The sequence below is a fragment of the Grus americana genome, chromosome 15 (assembly GCF_028858705.1).
Source record: "Grus americana isolate bGruAme1 chromosome 15, bGruAme1.mat, whole genome shotgun sequence".
Taxonomy (NCBI): domain Eukaryota; kingdom Metazoa; phylum Chordata; class Aves; order Gruiformes; family Gruidae; genus Grus; species Grus americana.
The window spans coordinates 7,398,646-7,417,546 of NC_072866.1; the positions used below are offsets into that span (position 1 = coordinate 7,398,646).

At 43.8% G+C, this 18,901-nt stretch overlaps 2 protein-coding genes and 1 long non-coding RNA gene across 12 annotated transcripts in view; 2 read left to right on the top strand and 1 right to left on the bottom strand.

Moving 5' to 3' along the window:
• Nucleotides 1-7,068, top strand: part of NSMCE1 (NSE1 homolog, SMC5-SMC6 complex component) — a 17,988-nt gene extending 10,920 nt beyond the window's left edge. For all 7 annotated transcript variants that reach the window (XM_054842329.1, XM_054842328.1, XM_054842327.1 and 4 more), the window contains 6 exons: nt 849-970; nt 1,873-1,950; nt 3,295-3,441; nt 4,420-4,536; nt 5,443-5,563; nt 6,044-7,068. In XM_054842329.1, coding sequence (XP_054698304.1) covers nt 849-970; nt 1,873-1,950; nt 3,295-3,441; nt 4,420-4,536; nt 5,443-5,563; nt 6,044-6,126 — 668 coding nt within the window. In that variant the 3' untranslated portion in view covers nt 6,127-7,068. The remainder of the gene's footprint in view (nt 1-848; nt 971-1,872; nt 1,951-3,294; nt 3,442-4,419; nt 4,537-5,442; nt 5,564-6,043) is intronic.
• A 22-nt stretch (nt 7,069-7,090) lies between these two features.
• Nucleotides 7,091-14,821, bottom strand: KDM8 (lysine demethylase 8). 3 transcript variants are annotated; one of them, XM_054842324.1, is made up of 7 exons: nt 14,174-14,821; nt 13,802-13,968; nt 12,326-12,458; nt 11,395-11,436; nt 10,490-10,639; nt 7,849-7,941; nt 7,091-7,752 (listed from the first exon to the last, which is right to left on the bottom strand). In XM_054842324.1, exons 1-7 carry the CDS (start codon nt 14,747-14,749, stop codon nt 7,588-7,590), a joined length of 1,326 nt encoding a protein of 441 aa, XP_054698299.1. In that variant the 5' UTR covers nt 14,750-14,821; the 3' UTR covers nt 7,091-7,587. The 3 variants fall into 3 exon arrangements, with proteins under 3 accessions (XP_054698299.1, XP_054698300.1, XP_054698298.1); XM_054842325.1 differs by having other exon boundaries at nt 13,802-14,010; nt 14,255-14,820; XM_054842323.1 differs by having other exon boundaries at nt 14,255-14,818.
• The window catches only part of LOC129213032 (uncharacterized), a 112,697-nt gene continuing 108,329 nt past the window's right edge, over nt 14,534-18,901 (top strand). The window contains exon 1 of one of the 2 annotated variants that reach the window (XR_008579343.1): nt 14,534-14,654. This is a non-coding gene — a long non-coding RNA (uncharacterized LOC129213032). Of the gene's footprint in view, nt 14,655-14,814; nt 14,935-18,901 lie in introns of those variants that run through there. The other variant, XR_008579342.1, reaches the window with a different exon arrangement.

An 18,901-nucleotide genomic window follows, 5' to 3' on the forward strand; every position in this document is an offset into this window, starting at 1 on the left:
GTGGGGTTTTGAGAGTGGGCCTTCTGTCTGATGCTGTTACACAAGCGATTGACTCGTAACTGAGCATACTATCCAGTTAGTGATAACTATTAGTATTTTTGAGTCAAATATTTTTTCTCAAGTTATGAGCTGTTAGTTAACTCTTGTTTTAAACCCTAGCCTCCTGAAGTCATCAGGAGTTTTGCCACTGACGACGACATTTTGTTTTGGAAGGAAACTCTCGAGGGCATGTGTTGTTGCTGTGCAAGAAAAAGCCATAGCGCATTCTTCACAGAATGACTCCAAAGTCCACCTTAATTATGTCTGTGATAGAACTTCTGCTGGTATTTAATTTGTTTATAGAGCATGACACAAGGTATTACCTGTATTTCTACAATGCTAGATTTTTAAGTTTTCTGGTATGTAATTTGATCATTTACATGCCATTAATGTGTGAAACAGAACACAAAGAAACAAGGGATCCCTTGTGTGTAAATGAAAGCAAACAGTATTTTTGTATTGTGCACAGTAATTTTTCCTGGTCATGTTTTATTTTCAATTCAATTTAGTTCAAGTCACTGTAATTAATGGATGAATGTGGTGGGTTCTATACAGCGAGGCAGAATGTCTGGACTCTCTCTCTCTAAACTCTGACACTTTCAAGGAGCTGAGCTTCTCTGAAGGCTAGGAGTCAGCAGCCCAAGGAAGTGATACGTCTGCTGAACGCAACAGACCAGTTTGAATTGTGCCTCGCTAACTTTTAGCTCTTTTACCTAGGAAAAAGAGGTTTCAGCAGATAAAACATAAAAGGGTCTCCCTGATGTGTAGTTGGTTCTTTTGTGTACGTGCTTTTTCTTATTTATTTTCAGTGTACTACGCGCACGATAAACTAGATGATTTCATCAGTACTATTAACAGCCATCTGCAGCCTTTGTTTATGCAGATCCGGAAAGGAATGTCGGAAGGCGATGGGAGAGCACATTACGCTTTGGTGAGTATGTGACGTGCTGCCATCGCGTGGCTGATGCGGGGCTGTGCCGCTGGGGCAGGGGCAGCTGCTGGAGAAGCTACTGGCAGAACAGGGGAGTGGGAGGATAAACTCCCAGCAGCCTGGGTGCGTGGAAGTGGAACATGGCAGCAAGGACTACAGCAGCGTCTGATTTATTTAGCGTAAACATTGCTTAAGTGGAGAAGTGAGATTTCTTTTTCACAGGAGACTTTCTTTCTCGAGGAATTTTGAAGCTAGAAAACAGGGAGAGCTCTCCAACATTAGTTTTTATTTTTCTCTTACTTGGAAATCAACCTAGCATAAAAGCATTGCTAAGGAATGGTCTTTAAAGTTTCCTGAGGCGCTCTGAAATGTGCATGTCAAAGAGAGAAGGTTATATAGTAATTCCAAAAGACCGTACAAGAGGTATTCTAACATCAGCTGCTGCTTTTAACCTTTCTGGGTCATTTTGCCAATTAAGTTGAGCTAATAAAAAATAGCAGTAGAATGTGCAATAAGAATATGAAATATCAGTAACTGTTTTTCACAATGAAACAAAAATGTGTATTTTAACATAGTTACTGCTACTGTCCAGCACAGTATCCTGGTGTAATATATTAGTTCTACTATATTCTGTATTGGTTCTGTAGGGGGTAGGTGGGATTGTTTAGGAGCTTGGGCTGGGCAGAGGCAGCTGTGGAGAACATGTGGCTGGAAGATCAGGGGCTGTAAAGAAAGAGCTCGAGTACCATCAAGTGCCATCTTTAAGGAACAGCCTCTTTCCACTTAAAGAAATGGCATTTCTGTTAATTGTAAGATGATGTATTCTTTACCCCAGAGGATCTTTTACAATTTATGGTGTAGAAGTACAATGGCATTTTGATTTCATTTTGATTTTTTTGTAGGTGAATTTGGCAGAAACTGAAATAACTAAAATGGCATCTGACTATACAGAAAACGAATTAGAATTGTTCAGAAAAGCAGTAAGTATGTCAGTTATTAGTTAATAAATCACATTATTTGTCAAGGTACCATCTTTAAATGAATGGGAGTGGAAATGAATGGAGATGTGGTTCAGGAACTAGTTGCCACCTTACCTAAGTTCATCCCAAATCGAATGGGGGGTGGGGATGGGAGTGTACGCAAGTAATGATTCCCTGGTGAAAGTCAGTTATTGATAAACTGAAATGAGCAATAGGGGGGTGCCCTGTGGAGTCAGTGACTTGACATGTCTGCTTTCAGTTAAACAAGCACCTTTCTTTGGGATCTTCAGTTGTGATTGCTGATTTTTTCACTGGCTTCAATAGTCTGGTAATATACAGTAGATTTTAATCCTAATAACATGCAAGTTGGATTTGCTGATTTGAATAGAAACATCCGTCTATTGTTATTGCGTAGCCAATTCTGTGTTTAATAAACTAGTCAGAATGCTGCTTTTTAAACAAAAAAACCATACACATGAGAATTTTTTCAAGTTCCAAATAAAACTATTGGGCTGAGATTCCAGGACATTTGCTGTGTATTTCTTATCAACAACCATTAATGTGAGTTGCAATCGTAGCTGTGTATCTCGCATGTTTTAGTGAATTGTTCTCATAGTGTCTTGAACTTTGAGGACTTAATTTCTCCAGCCATTAGACTTTTTAATTATTTTTTTGCACACTCATTAAAATAAATTTTTCTGTATAAACTGGAAAGAGAGGTGTATTGACTATTCTACGACAGCTGCAAATGTCTCATCTCCATGAATAGTACCCAGAGATTTCCCCGCCCTCCCCCATTATTGGTGAAGCCAATTGCTGTGTCAGCACTGCAGAGATGGCATTATCATGGCACGTGTTCCTACTGGTGTAAAAACTCTGCGCAATGAGTCATAATGAGCAGCAGTAATGTTTCCAATGAGAGATTCTCTGAAAATTGGTAATACTGCTAACAGCCTTCAGGTGCCAGGTAGGTTCAGCATTACTAATGACTCCAGAGGGGACAAACTTACTTTAGCAGTGATTTTTCCTCAAAAGAACCTTGATAAAGAGCAGATAAAAATAAACAGATCTGTCACCCTTGAGTATGTTCAAGAGTCTCTGAATTCAGCTTCATTTAGGCAGCACTGTAAAGTTATATTTGTGGAAATGTTTTCTTGGCAAAGATTAAAACTGTCAAGGTAACAATGACTGTTTCAGCTTTTGGCCTTTGTTTTACAGTTCTGGTTCAAGCCATATACTGTAGTATATCTCATGTACAGATGCTGAAAAAGCTGCACATTACTATAGGGTATGTCTGTAATGGCATTAGGTTTTTTTAATAGTTGAAAATGTTTCTTTCTATAGATGGACCTAATAATTTTATCAGAAAATGGCTTTGCCTCTTCTACAGAGATTTTAAACCTTGCTGACCAACTTAAGACCAAGAAAATGAAGAAAAAGGAAGCAGAACAAGTGCTGAAAGTTTTTGTGGAGGATAAGTGGCTCTCTGAGGTAACTGCTGTATCTTTTCAAGTGTATTTTAATAGGTCCAGCTATTATTGTCTTATGGATGTGATGGCTGAAACTGGAGCTGGTTTTTAATGAGTGATGGCAAAAATGGTTTTGTGGAGCCTGTGCTTATTGCTACTGCAGCGATTTTTGCAGAAAAGGTAGTACATTTACAAGGAAAAAGTCCTTGGGTAGGTCTGCAGAGGAGAACAGGGTTTCCATTTCTTGTATCTGAGCTGGGGGGGGGTGTGTGTACAGCCCTGCATTGCAACAGACATCCTTTGTACACAGCAGCATGGCACACTTACGTTTGGAACAAGAGCTGGGGAAAGCTCTTCAGGGTGATCAGTGCTGTCAGCTACATTTAGAATATCCTGAAAAGCAGCGAGGCCAAACATGCTGAAAACTCCTGTACCAGAAATGCCTGAGCCACTGAGCAAATTTTTAAATCCACTTTATTTCACGAGGGAGGAACTGAGATTAGCTTACCATGTGGACACTGCATGTGCTTGCCAAGACAAGTGAGACCTCAATCCTTCTTCTCCTGCATTCATTGCATGATAGATCTCCAGCCTGCTGCCACACATCTACTTAGACTGGAGTCATTTAGCAGAGATTTTTCAAAGACACCTCAAGCAGTAAATGCCTAGATTTTGCTGAAAGACAGTAGAATTTCCACTAATGTGCAAATGCAGGGTCCCAAAACTGCATGTCTTTGTTAAGGAGAGCATGCTTGCTCATCTGTACCTTCCAAGGACTAGATCTCTGTTAAAGGTGTGAGATCTTTGTTCTGATCCTTTAAACAAATGAATTCTGCTACTTCAAAAGTATTTTGGCTTTGCATTATAGCAGTGTTAGTGTGTTAGTTTCACGATGACAGAAAAAAGTGGATGTCAAATGCTCGCTAGCAGGTGCTTAGAAAAGTCAGACAAGGTAAAAGGAATTAAAAGAAATTCCTTGTCTCACCACTTGTTTCCTTAGAGAAATGGAGAATATACTCTGCATACTCGCTGCATTATTGAGATGGAACAATACATTCTCAGCAACTACCAAGATGTGGCAAGGAAGTGTAACATCTGTCACAGCCTTGCCATCCAGGTAACATTTGTTTTATTACCTCAGTAGGCATGTGCTGACGTACTTATGTGGTCACAGCTAAAGTTTGTGATACTTTGAGTATTAGGCAGGCACTGAAAAATTCTGGTCTTGTAATGTGGTAATGGTGCCCATGTATATAAAGAAAATACTTCTTTTTTTTTTTTAAAGTGTAGGGATTTTATCTTCTGTCTTAGGAAAAAAACCTTGTCTTGGAGCAGTATCTCTAAGTATAAACTTGGAGAAAGCAGAGTCACTCAGTGAGGAACATTATTGTGCTGTCTTGCTTTCCAGAGCGGGCACGCTAGAGATGAACCTTTATCCTTAAATAGGCATAACAGTTGAGCGTTAGCTTTCTTATCTTTGGGCCTTACAAAGAGCAGTCTTCATGTGACACACATTCATCTTTGGTCCTGGGATTTTGGTTCAGGAATTGCTTGTTTTGGACTTCAGAATGAACATGTATGTTTATACATAGCACGCTAAAGCACTATATTTTGATAGCTGGTAAGTTACCACTTTAGCCTTGCGTAAGTAGTTACAACTGGAACTCCAGCTCCAGAACTACTGCATTCTCCTGCTCTTTGACCCTGCATCTTCTCATCTTCCCAACTAACATGCTTCCATGTTACTTTTTCCATCCCAGCTGGTCTCCTTTATTGCACCCAAATAGCTCAGTGTTGTCTTTCAAGCTAAATTTTGTCCATATTGGAAAATGGCATTTCCTAGTTTCCAGGAAAATACCTCATTTTATATTTACCAGCTTTGACTTTTGAGTATCTACCAACTGTACTGTGTGAATCATTCTTTGGAATGAAGCATTGCGTATCTATTGCCCTTTGTAACAACTATATGTTAAACTAAAGGACAGGTTAGAATTTTTTTTTTTATTAACACTCCTTATTTCAGAGCCAAGTATGTGAATCCTGTGGAATTGCAATGCATTTACCTTGTGTCAGAAAGTACTTTAGAGCTCAGACTGAACCACGCTGTCCGCAGTGTAATGATTTCTGGTCCTGCGACATTCCAGGTACTAAGCAACCTATTTAAAAAAAAATTGAGTGTAATAATACTAGAGAATGGACTGAGATACTCAGTGGCACTGCCCGTATTACTTACAACTGTAGCTGAATATCAGTTATTTCTGACTTCAGTTGTATGTTTCAGATAGTAAACCATACATGGGCAGCATGGAGCCCTCAAAAGTGCATGGATTATGCCTTAAGGTGACAAGCAGATCCTGTGCATGTTGTTTCTACCAGCATTAAAGTGTGTGTGGGGGGGCGTGGGGAGCAAGGGACGGACACAACACATGACACTAAAACTTCTGGAAATACTGAGCTTCTAAGAGCAGCACAATCTCTTCAGAATATCTCTACTTAGCCAGGGAAATTGGACATTCTGAACAGGAACACAGGAATATATAAAGCATTTTAAAAATCTGGAGGTTGTACAATGTCATCCTTTTTTTGTGTGTCATTCATTAACCTTCCTTTTGTTTTCCTCACAGGTACGAGTCGGATGGACTCCCAGTCACCATCAAAAACAGGGAGAGCAGAGAAGAGCTTCATTCTCAGCCCTAGACGATGCTAATAAAACTTGCTTTCAGTGAAATCTTTTTACCCCACTCTTGCAGAATAGCGAGACTGTATTGTATTCATTAGTCACAGTGCACGGTTCAGTGTACTTATTTTTTCCTGAAGTTTTAAGAATCTTAAAATAAAACTATCATTGACCTTCCTGTTCTCCTCCACAGTTATGCCTGCACAGCTTTCTTGGAGACTGTTTTGTGTATGTGCTTCTCCTCTCGGAGGCTGTTTTGTGTATGTAGTTCCCTATATTCTGGGGTTAGGACTCTCAGTGCATGTTTGGGAATGAAAGATGCAAATGGTTTTAGTCAATCTTGCAAGCTGATCTATGCAGGTGAACTATTACAAGTAGCCTTTCTCAGCAAGGGTATTCCCTATTTGTGCTGTTTCACTTGCACAACTGAAAATGAAACCTGTTACTAGCACCACAGGGCTTCCAAGTAGGTGAAAAGTCAATGCAGCACTTGAGGTCTCCTCACTAAGGCAGCTGGCTGAATTATCTGATCTAGGGCTAGAGTTTTAACACTTTCAGTTGGGACCATTGCTTGGGTTTTGTCCCTTCTTTAGACACAGAGGAGTTCATCTGAGATAAGGCCAGGTCATGAGCAGCTACGCTCAATAAGAGGGAATATTCCCACAGTCAAAACGATTGCGAAGGAGTAGGACAAGACTTCTGGGGCAATGCCAGCTTACATCTGCAAAGTGTTGGAAAAAATGATTATCTTAAGATTCTTTTAGTTTTTAGTATTAGCACTTCACTCTCCAGTTTTATGTAAAGATGCCTTTTCCTTCAAAAGTGACTTGAAAAAAGACAAGGACTAGATACTGCCACATACAAGAATGGAATGGCAGCAGCTCTTTTCCTTGGTAGAAACATGTCACACTGCAGAAGGCGGAGTGGCAGCAGCTCAGCTGATGGTTAATCAAAGTATGATTAAGCTTTGGTTTATTTAACTACAATTAATTATGCTCTTAGGCCTTAACACTAGCAACTTTTTCCATATAGCAGATTGGCATCTTGCTTTGTGTTAGCTTTTTTAAAATGTATTGAACCTTTGGGTAGCGCCATCCCATTTTTACTGTTATTAAATCCAAGTAGAGGATAGCATTTGGAACCTGATGTTCCAAATATAGTTTGAAGCAGAGTCCTGGCAGTGCCCATATATAGCACTGTTTCAGATGCACACACACATACAAGTTGATGACCTAACATGCTCTTTGTGAGGAGTTAGAAACATCCACAAAAAGAAAGTGGCTGTAGCATCTTCTTTCCATTTACCCATCCAGATTCTTTCACCACGCTGAAGCAAGAGTTTGCTGTTCTTTCAATCCACCTCTAACCTCTGGACAGGGAAGAACATTCTCATGCTTAAAAAGAATTCTCTTGTTAGAAGATGCCAGATGTTCCTTTTTCTGATTTTTAATTGCTAATACAGTGCTAACAGACTTTATGCATCCTTCAAAGCTATGACCACCAGAAACTGACAGAGAAGCTGATATCAAGTGATCGTACATAGTGCCAATATTTAACTGGAATAAACAGAACCTGGCCAGGCATCAGAATACAGGACTGAAACACAGCCTTTCTGAAATTGGGAAACTTAACTAAGTCAGGATCTTCCACATCAACCTATAAAAAACAAAACAATCAATCATCAGTAGAATGTCTTTATCAAATCATCTTTGAGTAACATTACTGATATTAAAATTTCAGGCAACTATTTACCTGACTGGTGTTGTGAAGAATTTGGCTTTCATGCGGGTACAGGTTTTCTGAATCTTCTGGTGAATATAGACGGATATACTTTCTTCCAAATACCTGTATACATTACAATAATTGTTTTCTATCTGTCATTAACTTGCACATTACTGAAAACTGTGGGGCATAGCTGGCACTTAACAGTAAAATATACCTGATTACAAGAAACATCACTATCTTTGTTAATAATAAACATACACTGCTGTAACAAAAAGTTAAATCAGACTATTGGAATTCAAGTACCTGTTCCCTTGGAGTGGATAAGAATCTGAAATACCAGGAAATGCCTTTAACCAAATTACTTTAAATTCAAAGTTTAAGGCACCCAATTTATACAATGTTATTTGGGCTCTATGTAGCTAGAAAGTAATTAGAAGAATGGATAAGGAGGTTATTTTCAGCACAGTTCACAACAGCACATAGTGACTGCTAAGCTTCCATATACTCCTCTAGCTCTTATTTCTGTGTCATCATTAAATCAGTTCTTTGACTGGAGTGCTTAATTGAAAGACTAGAATTCGTAAGGCACGTGGACTCACTGACCTGAACACTACACAGAATTGCAAGTCATCCATGCTGAGAAGGAAGTGGCAGAATAAACAAGTCAGAGCTGATTCCTGCACTGATGCCCATGGAACACCCACAGAAGGCACATGGTGAATGTTCATGCAGCTTGGGCCAGGATTCAAGGTTTCTTCAAGGGCCAGACATGATCACATTGGTTTGGAACCATCACAGTACTCTGACTAACCACAGTACCCTGGGCTGGCATCATGCTACCAAACTATTCCCAACCGAGCTGCTTTTCCTCTATCTTAATCCCTTTCCATATAATAGAACAGCATTTCCTGAAATCTTATCAATGCACAAGTTGTAATGCTAGATGTTTAGAGTTTGTTGCTTCAAGGGCAGAACATAAGCGTATTCTAAAGGCTGGACAAGTTATCAATGCATTCCTGCCCTACTCCTCGCTGTCACTGGTTAAACTGCTAGAGCATTGATCTGAATAACTACGGCTGTCCATGTGTTTTTAAGATGCCTTCCATACCCCAAAGGGATTATCGATATTAATTAGGTCTCTAAAGAACCAAGTGTTAAGTGATATTTTTGATGATGTATGGAAGTAAAGAAAATGTTGATTATTGCTGCAGCAGCACATTTTCTGAATCCTTGAATTTTTTGGGGGGTGGGTGTTACCTGGACTGCCGTGAGCTATTAACGGCTCCTTCCTTCACTTGCCTCACTGGGTTAAGGCCTTGCATATTGCAAGGCTGAAAGCAGAAGTTAATGGTCAGCAGCCTGCATCTCCAGATACTGGTTTCTTCATTAACAGAAATGCTATGATCTCTGCAGCAACTACCCCACAGCCAGGAGGGGTCAGTCCACCTTGTTACTTGTACTTGTGCCTTCCTGTACTCCACAGCCACAGTTGTAAATGGCATCAAGAGGCAGGGCAGTTTTAACTCAAAATTGAAAACTGCCAGATCACCTGCTATTCAAATTACAGACTCTTTTTCAGCACTGGCAGAAACTCCCCCATTCTTCAGGCAGAAGAATGCAAGTTCTGAAGTTTGTAAGGGAAGTACTCCTTCCCACTCCAACAACTCCTGTAATGGACTTCCACCCAAAAAAATTCCCAGCGAGCGTTAGATGGTGTGTATAGTAGGATACTTCACTTTCAGAATGCAGGAGTGTGTGTGTGTCAGGTGGGTTAGCAGGGAAGAGAAGCACAATACGTACATAACTGCACAGCAGTTATAAAAACCCACTTTAGGAAGGCCTGAATTAAGCCTCAGTTCCAAGTGAAAGATGCAACTGTGTGGGACAGAGGAACTAAGTCTCAACCCATAAATAAGCACAAGTACAAAGTATTCAGTGTCATGATCCTGCTGGAAAATGTTTGAAAGTGTAAACCATATTTTTTTTAGAGTCTCACGGGATGGCGGAAGAAACATCAATCCCCTTCCAGTAAGCAAAACAACCCTTGGTGTTTGAAGATGTACAGTTGTCAAATGCTTGGACTAGGAATACGTCTTTGGACTTGCACAGTGCACACCACAAAGGGCCCCAGTGTTTTACTGTGTTACTCTGCACTAAAAGTCGTCAAGAAGCCTACCAGCGTAACTCACTTAGCAGCAATGCAGTCACAGCACAAATATTACTTCATCTGACACTCAATGCATGCATGAGTAGATATTTTACTGGGCAACGTGAAGTGGATTAAAGTATGCACCTAAGTCTACCCCAAAATCTTGCTGTTCCAGAAAAGGAAGTTCCTATGACAGGAACCAGGTTCTTCCCAACTCTGTTACAATTCCTTGTCTGACTTCGGAAAAGCTGCTTCTTGTGGTTCCCTTTTATTATCTGTAAAATGAGGGTAAGTAATGGTCTATCTCAATGAGGAGCACTTATGGTCTACAAGATTACATTGAGTATTAAGTTGCAGTAGTGACAAATGCAATAGAATAGCAAAATATCTGCATATTTTCTATCCTTCAACTGTTCATCAAGTTGTCCGCTACTACCCTTGTCTCTAACACTTCCATACCATAAGCATTTTTTCTAGCTATAGCATTAATGGCATATGTAGAGTAAGTAGTGTACAGACCTGGGCTAAAAAATTTTGCTGGGGATCCTGATGAAGAGGTGAGATGGTGCCTTCTGGACCAAACCAAGCATTAATGGTGATGTCATCTTCTTCCCCTTCCCCCAAGCAGCAGTAGTCAGGGATACTGATATCCTCTTTCAATTCTGGGATCTATTCCCATAAAGAAAGAAACATTAAAAAGGGTAGGTGCTGACTTGCCAAAGGTACGGAATTCATAGACAGAGGAGCAAGGCTTGGCACAAAGAAAACAAATGACCTGCTTGTCCAGCAAGGGCAGGAGAGAAGTAGCTGAACTGCTGAGAATCTGCAGGAAATTTCCTCAGTCCTAGCAAGCAGATTCTGTTGGAAGGAGAGGTGGGAGAAAGAAAGGGGTTTCTCATTCTTCCCTTTCCTTTAGCAGAAACCAGAGAAACCCACAAGAATAACTGAGTTTGCTGTTCACGGAGAAGAACCAGCTGATCTGTTATAGACTAAGCCTGCTTCTTTGTGAGATTCCTTTTTACATCTCCCACCAACCTAATCTCTGGTTAACTGGAATGACATTTCAGAATACAGTGAACATATCACCACTGAAGACTGTTTCCTGTCCAAATCTCTTCCCTGACTTACATATTCTTTGGGGAAATGCTGCTTTCCAGGTGATAACCCTGTAAGTATATGCTACATTGTACTGAAACAGCACTAAGATTAAATGTCTTCACCCCCAAAAGGGTTTTGCTTCCACGCCTTTCAGCCAAATGGAACAAACCCCTCCCTCTGTTCCTTCAAATTGTGGGAATAGAAACTTAAGAAATGCTGTGAATTCTCCATATGCCCTTCCATCTAGTGGAGCTGACATCTTTACTGATGACTTGTGCTAGAAAGGGAACACTTGTCTACAGACAGATAAAAACACTCAGTTTTACCTGATCAAAAAGCTGGTGCTGGGCAAGGTATCCTACACTGTTCTGAAATTACAGCAGAGAAAGAAAAAAATGCACAGTCACATACAGGGTAAGTCTTCTCAGGCAGTTAATTTACTTCTGGGTAACATGCATTTCCAACGTCCTATTTCAGAGTACTAGAATTGTTTCAACAGTTGACTAGTATAAGAGGTCTTCTGAAATAGTGACTTACAGCTACGCTGAAATTGTAAGAGTGTAGATATATCCCCACAATCAACAAATTACCTAGCTTGAGTTACTGGAAGAAGCCTAGCTATAATCCTACAGAGTCTCGACAGTTCTGTTGTCAATCCTGGGACAATGCTCTGCATCTTTATAGCTAGACCCTGCTGGTACACAGACTAGTTCACCTTCACTCCCTCTAAGTATCTCGATACTCTCTTCCAGGCTGCACCACAGACCAATTTGCAGTGGTGCATGGTCCTTCCTGCCAGAAGACTGGGAAACAGAAGCGAGGGTCGTGAAAGTAAAAGGACATTCAATTGCTAATCAACTCTTTTTTTTTTTTTTTTTTTTACCTGGCAGCACGTGAATTTGGATCTTGATCCTAGATCTCACTAAGTGGATTAATAACCGCGAGGTACAAAACTGCTGGCTGAGGATCCCTTATCCTTAGACTCCACCATTCAGGCATTTGCTGCAGAAGGTATCTATCTATTCATCAAATTCCATCTGCTGTACATTTGATTACATATAAAAATCAAACCTAACTATTGTTGCAATATTTGTAGCTTCAGATCTTGGAAATACATCAAACCTTTTAATTCAGAGTTGTGCTTACAGTATACCCCCTCCCTTGACATCACCTCTAAGCAGATTTGTTCTAAGCAGAAATTCTGTACCAGTAACACACTGCTGTATTTGGAGAGGAGACAAAAGGAGAGTAACAGACCTCATTCGCAATATACTGGTTGATGAAGTCACTGACAGTCATGAGCTTCTGAGACCATTCCTCATCGGTGTATCGGGTACCCAATTCCACGGGGACTGTGCGGCACCCTGCGACTTGACAAAAATAGTCCACACTGAAATAAAGAAAGTTCCATTACCCTTTTATACTGCTGCTCTTACTAATTTTGAATGTAAGGCAATCAATCAACATCAACCTTCTGGAGAAATAAAATTCTACTACCATGGGTTTCTTCTCTCTAAAACCAACCAACCAGAGACCAAGGTAGCAGAAAAAGGATGGAGCAGCAGGAAACAAGCAGTCAAATTTGTGCGTATATTATGCCACAATTGTCTGTTTTATTTTAAAACCTTGTTTACCTCAGTTAACTATTGTTTCCTTAGGAGCTAAGGAGATTTAAACTGTTTGTCTCTCTTGCCCAGGGATGACGGATCTATTTGCTGCCTACTGCCACGTTTGCTAAATAAAATGTTGTATCTTTTTATCATTAATGCTAGATCAACTCTCTGTCAGTGCCAAATTCTGTATACGGGTGCCAATAATATCCATCCTGGTTAAGGTCAGAGGAATTACTTTGACGGGTAGTATACATGTCTCTATTGACAACTGTACTAACTAAATGGAGAAGTTCATCTTTTTAAGCATCTGAAGTTGAGCAGTGGAGTACCTTCCCTCAAAAAAAAAGTAAAAACCCCTATGAAATAAGTGTGTTCAGTTAATGTCAATTTTACCCTTGGCTGTGGAATGAAAGCAATTGCTCAAACTAAGCGTGAGTGTTTTTTCCCCTTTTCTAGGGAATCACAAGCTTTCTCTCACAAATACTTGATTCTCAGTATTGGAAATGTTGTCTCCATTGCTTAGATTACACAAGCAGCACAATGGTATTACTCACACCTGAATGGTGGTGTCTGAAACTCAACACTCAAACATGACACTGAACAAACATCAATGCTTGCACTTGTGAATGAAAAAAACAACCACGGTTACTCATGCATCTCTGAAATTCACTTTCCATTGCACTAATTATCAGCCAGTTCTGAGATGTAAAAATCACTGGTCTGGCACAGACCCAGTTAACGTGAGCAGCTCACCGAACAGTTAGCAATACACGCTCATCGCCAGTTTCCAGCTGAGCAACACACAGCGTCAGCAACTCACCAGAGCGCTCCTGGCACAGCCCGGGGAGGCAGGGCTCAGGGCTGCTGCTCTGCGCCGGCTGGGCCAGGACCGGGTTTCCCTGGCACACCGGAGCCCTTACTGTGCAATGCTCTGGATGGCTCCACGCACTTCCCTCGTCTGTGGAGCAACTTCCACAAAGGCAACATCGCAGCAGGAAGGTGCTGCTCCCAATGGCACCTGTCTTTTGTGAAGGTCTCTACGCTTTACCAAGCGTCAAGATACCTGACACAGAAAACGATCCTCACCCTTACTAGGCCAGGGAAGAAACTTATTTCTCACCTCCACTTCTTCATACATGGCCAGTGGTCAATAATGCCCTCTAAGACCACAGGCTTCTGTGGAATCAGGTAGTTGTCTCTGAAATGCTCCAGCGAAGGGCAGTGAAGGTGTGGAAGCGCTTCTTCTGGCTGCACAGCAGGGACTGGAGGGGGGTCAATCCGGACCCTCTGGAACAGAGACCTCCTCTTTCCACAGCTGCTAGCGAAGGCCTCCGCCGCCTCCCCGCCGGGTCACGCACCGCCCGGCCCCGGGGCCGGTGGGGGGAACAGCCGACGGGGGGAGCCCGGGGGATCCCGGCCCGGCCCGGCCCCAGCGGCGGGAGAACGAGGGGGCGCCGGGGGGGGCGGGGTGGGGGTGTCGGGGGGAGCGCACGGGGCGGGGCCGCGAGGACAAGGCGGGCAGCCCGGGGGGCGCGCGGGGCCCAGCTCGCCTCAGGACGGCGGGCCGCGGTACCTTGGCGCTCCCCTCAGCTGCGGCGCGGCGCTTCCCGCGGGGCAGGTGCGCCTGCAGGACGCCGACGAGGCGGGCGAGGACGTTGTCCAGGACGCAGGCGCCCATGAGCAGCCCCATGTCGCAGAGGCGGACGGCAGACGCCAGCGGGCGGCCGGCGGCTACCTCGGCCAGCGCCCCGAAGAGGCAGCCGTAGGAGTAGACCTGCCGCCAGGCCTTGCTGACCTCCCGCCACGGCCCCACGTTCAGCTTCTCCCAGGAGTAGTCGCACAGGACGTCCCCCAAGCGCCGCATCGCATCCGCCTCCGGCCTGCCGGGCCGGCCCGCCGCGCCGTAGAGCAGCCCGCGGGCCCGCCGCAGCAGCGGCAGGACGCAGTCCTCCACCTCGCCGCTCAGCGCCAAGGTCAGCCCCTCCTCGGCATCGGGCAGCAGCGCCCGTACCTCTGCCCAGAGCGCGGGGCCGGCAGCAGGGCCTTCCGCGCCGCCGGGCGCCGCCATGGTAGCGCGCCTCTGCCGGCTGCCGGGCCTGCGCGGGCCTCGGGGGCGGGCTCCGGGGTGGGACGCGGGGTGGGCCCCGGCGAGAGGGCCCGCCCGGCGCGGCTCTGGTGCGCGGTGCCGTGCCGCTCCCCTGCGGGGCCGATTCCGCTCGTGGCTCCGCCGTGCGCCGGGCAGCCTGTCCGCCGGTGAGCTGGTGCGGTCCCTGACTCCCCTCCCGGGCAGCTCCGCCCCAGCGGCTGTGGAAGCAGCGTTGGCGTCTCGTAGCGAGGCGGGCGTGCCATGGGAATCGCGACTGAGGCAGTGTGTCCCCATCTGCCCGGGTGGGCCCTGCGGGGCTGCCGCCGGCCTCGGCAGTGGCGGCGGCCGGGGCCCCTCGGGGTGTCCCGGCCCTGCCGGGCTGGTGGCGGCGCGTTGGTCGGGTGTCGATACCTCTGTCTCGTACTTACACCTCCCCGGTCGCTGCTGGCAGCTGATGCAGCGGCAGCTGCAGGCTTTTCTTTGTACTGCTCTTCATGGTGTTTTTCAGAATACATTTTCATAATAGAGTTTCGTGGCTGCTGTAAGCCGGTGCCCCAGGTGCCGCTGATGGAAGGAGCAGTCCCGCTCAGGCCGTTCTTTCTTTCGTTTGTGCCCTTATGCTGCTACAAGTCTTCATGCAGCTGCATAACGAACCAGAATGGAAACCTCTTCTAGATTAAAAAAATACTCATTTTCTCAGGTTGGTTTTAGCCCAGGTGAGCCTCATCACCTGGTTCATGAAGTAACTGTGTATGCTTTTACAGATGTAAAGAAGGGGGCGACTGGGGGGTTAGGTGGGTGAAGGAAGCAGAGCCGTTCCCTTTGGTGGCATTGCTGATTTTTTTCTGGGTTAAAGTCTGTGGAACTGTAGCCCAGGTCTCCATGAACGGTGTAATATCACCAAATCTCAGTTTAAATAGTGTTCTTTGGGCTCTTGACCAGTGAGTCTACTGGAATTTTGTGGTTGATGCAGCTGTTTGCATTGAAGGGGAACGTATGAATCCAATGTAGTTGTCTTTCTACTGTAGTTTACGTGTTAGCTGTACAGTGATGGTATGAGAAAGATGGCTGTTTTGACTTTGGCAATCTGTCTGTTTCAAAAGTGGGACAGTTATTAACAATTAAATGACTCCTGGAAGACAGGGAGATACTCTAATTGATGCTGATCTTAAGTACTAGAAAGAAAGCCTATCTGGGACCTTGCATGCTGATCTGAGTAACGTGAGAGGAGCCTAGAAGCGTCAGGGATGAACGCTGCTGTGAGGCAGCATGTCCTTTTGGTGGTTTATGCTGCATGCTTTTAATCTGTGCTTGAGATGTGCTTCCAGTATGCAATATGAACCTCGATCTTCTAACACACTTTGCATGACATCTTTCAGCCCCAGCTTATTTTGATAATGTGCTGTCAGTGTGTTCTCAGTACTTAATACTTGACTGAACAGAAAATATTGTTTTACTTAAAATTCAGTAACTCTGAGGAATGTTTTAACATCATGAACCAAAATCTAAAGCAACTGTGGTGGGTTGACCCTGGCTGGAGGCCAGGTGCCCACCAGAGCCTCTCTATCACTCCCCTCATTCACCAAACAGGGGAGAAAAGGTATAACAAAAAGCTTGTGAGTCAAGATAAGGACAGGGAGAGATCACTCACTAATTATCATCACGAGCAAAACAGACTGAACTTAGAGAGGAAATTCATCTAATTTATTACTAAGCAAAACAGACTAGAGGAATGAGAAATAAAATCAAATCCTAAAACACTTCCCCCCACCCCTCCCATCTTCCTGGGCTCAACTTCACTCCCAGCTTCAACCTCCACCCCCCTCAGCGGCACAGGGGGACGGGGAATGGGGGTTATGGTCAGTTCAGCACACGGTGTTTCTGCCACTTCTTCATCCTCAGGGGGAGGACTCCTCTCATCGTTCCCCTGCTCCAGCATGGAGTCCCTCTCACGGGGTGCAGACCTTCAGGAGCAAGCTGCTCCAGTGTGGGGTCCCCCACGGGGTCACAGGTCCTGCCAGCAAACCTGCTCTGGCGTGGGCTCCTCTCTCCACGGGTCCACAGGTCCTGCCAGGAGCTTGCTCCAGCGCGGGTTTCCCACAGGGCCACAGCCTCCTTCAGGTGCCTCCACCTGCTCCAGCGTGGGGTCCTCCACGGGCTGCAGGTGGAATCTCTACACCCCCTCATCCTTCCTCCATGGGCTGCAGGGGGACAGCCTGCTTCACCATGGTCTTCACCACGGGCTGCAGGGGGATCTCTGCTCCGGCGCCTGGAGCTCCTCCTCCCCCTCCTTCTGTACTGACCTTGGTGTCTGCAGAGTTTCTTACAGCTTCTCACTCCTTTCTCTGGCTGCAAAAGCGCTAACTGTTTTTTTTCTTCTTAAATATGTTATCACAGAGGCGCTGATTGCCTTGGCCTTGGCCAGCGGCAGGTCCGTCTTGGAGCCGCCTGGCATTGACCCTATCAGACACAGGGGAAGCTTCTAGCAGCTTCTCGCAGAAGCCACCCCTGTAGCCCCCCCACTACCAAAACCTTGCCACGCAAACCCAACACAGCAACATAACAAGAAATGAGCAATTTGTAACTCATGAAAAATTTTCGGTGTTGCATGTCTGGGGTTGAAATCTTCAGACTTGATGCAAAATCTTACATTTACAGAAAAAGTTAAAATCATCACCTTTCTTACTGAGAGAATGCTCATTCTTCTTTGTCCCATGCTCAGTCACCAGTGATTAAAAAAAAAAAAAAGTTGATTTGAGTCCTCCTGTTGCTGCTGCTGCTTTTGACTCTCCATTACCTCGTTCCCCAGCTGCCTTGTTTGAATGACTTCCTCTTCTGTCACACTTCAGACTTGCTGTATTGGCTTATCATGCTGGCCCATCTATTCTCTGTCTTCTAACTGCCTTTCTCTTGGCACCTTAAATCCATCCTATGACTGTGTGATTTTAGCACATTCATTTAGAATTTTCTCCTCCTTGATTGCTAAATGTTAATATATGCTGCTATAGGAGAAAGTATTTAACTGGCAAGGAGAACTTCTTGTTAGACTTTGTGTTCCATATTTGTAATTTATGATGATAGCAAGTGTTGCTAGTCTTGTGCTTATGGACTGTCCAATTTTTATGGCTGTTTATATTAACTTTTATTCCTCTTTGAGTTGGTTAATACAATTCTCTCTAAATCATAGTTTTCCTAGTTAAACATTAGGAATATTATCACAAATTACATTTTGAAGATTTGGATTTTCTTTCTGGTATTTTAAATAACATCGATTTCTGAACACGTAATCTCTGGTGCAATGGTGGGACATTAAGCCCATGATAAGCTTTATCAGTTTTACTGTAGGTGAAGAACCAATGGGGAGTAGATTTTAGAGTTTGGGTATTCAGGGAGGTTCAGTGTTTCTCTTTGAGCATACACTGGAAGACAATTATTTGTAATCTGTCATATTTTGGTACAATGGTTTGAATGCTAATATAAGATCAATAGTCTTGAAAGGGCTGAGCTGTATATCTGCTAAGCTTATAAAGATAGGTTTTCAGGTGTGTATTGAGTCTTGTTGTCATGTGTTTGGCCTTTAGGAGGAGAATCCACTAAAAGCTCATAATATCATACTGCATCTTAGCAATTTGGTTGAAATTGTCTTTACTGGAAAAAAAAAACCCAACAGATTTGCAAAAGTTGAATTGGGAAGTTTTGCTATCAGAGTAATTAACCTTGCAGCACATGCATACAAGTTTTGAAATGTCTGTAAACTAATGCAGATATCTTTTGTGTGAGCTGTCTGACCAAGGAAGTAGGTGACTTCAGGGCTAGACATTTCCATTCAAAGTCAACAAGAGATGATTTAATTCCTGCTGCCAACGAACAACAAAGATTGTTGTCATCTGAGTAACCTGCAGAAATTGATGTGAAAAAGAGTTCCATTTCCCTGTGGATTATGCCACCATCACTGAAACTTGTGCTGTTTTCAGCAGAAGTAAATTTTTTCAAGATTGTGGAAGCCAAGCTGCCTAACCTTGCAGAAGGATATCCTTCTTAAAACATGGAGGAAAAGTTGGTACCAAGATTTTTTCCTTGCTGCTTCCTGCAGTATAGTCTGCAAAGCACTTTTCGTTCTCTTTTTATGTTCTG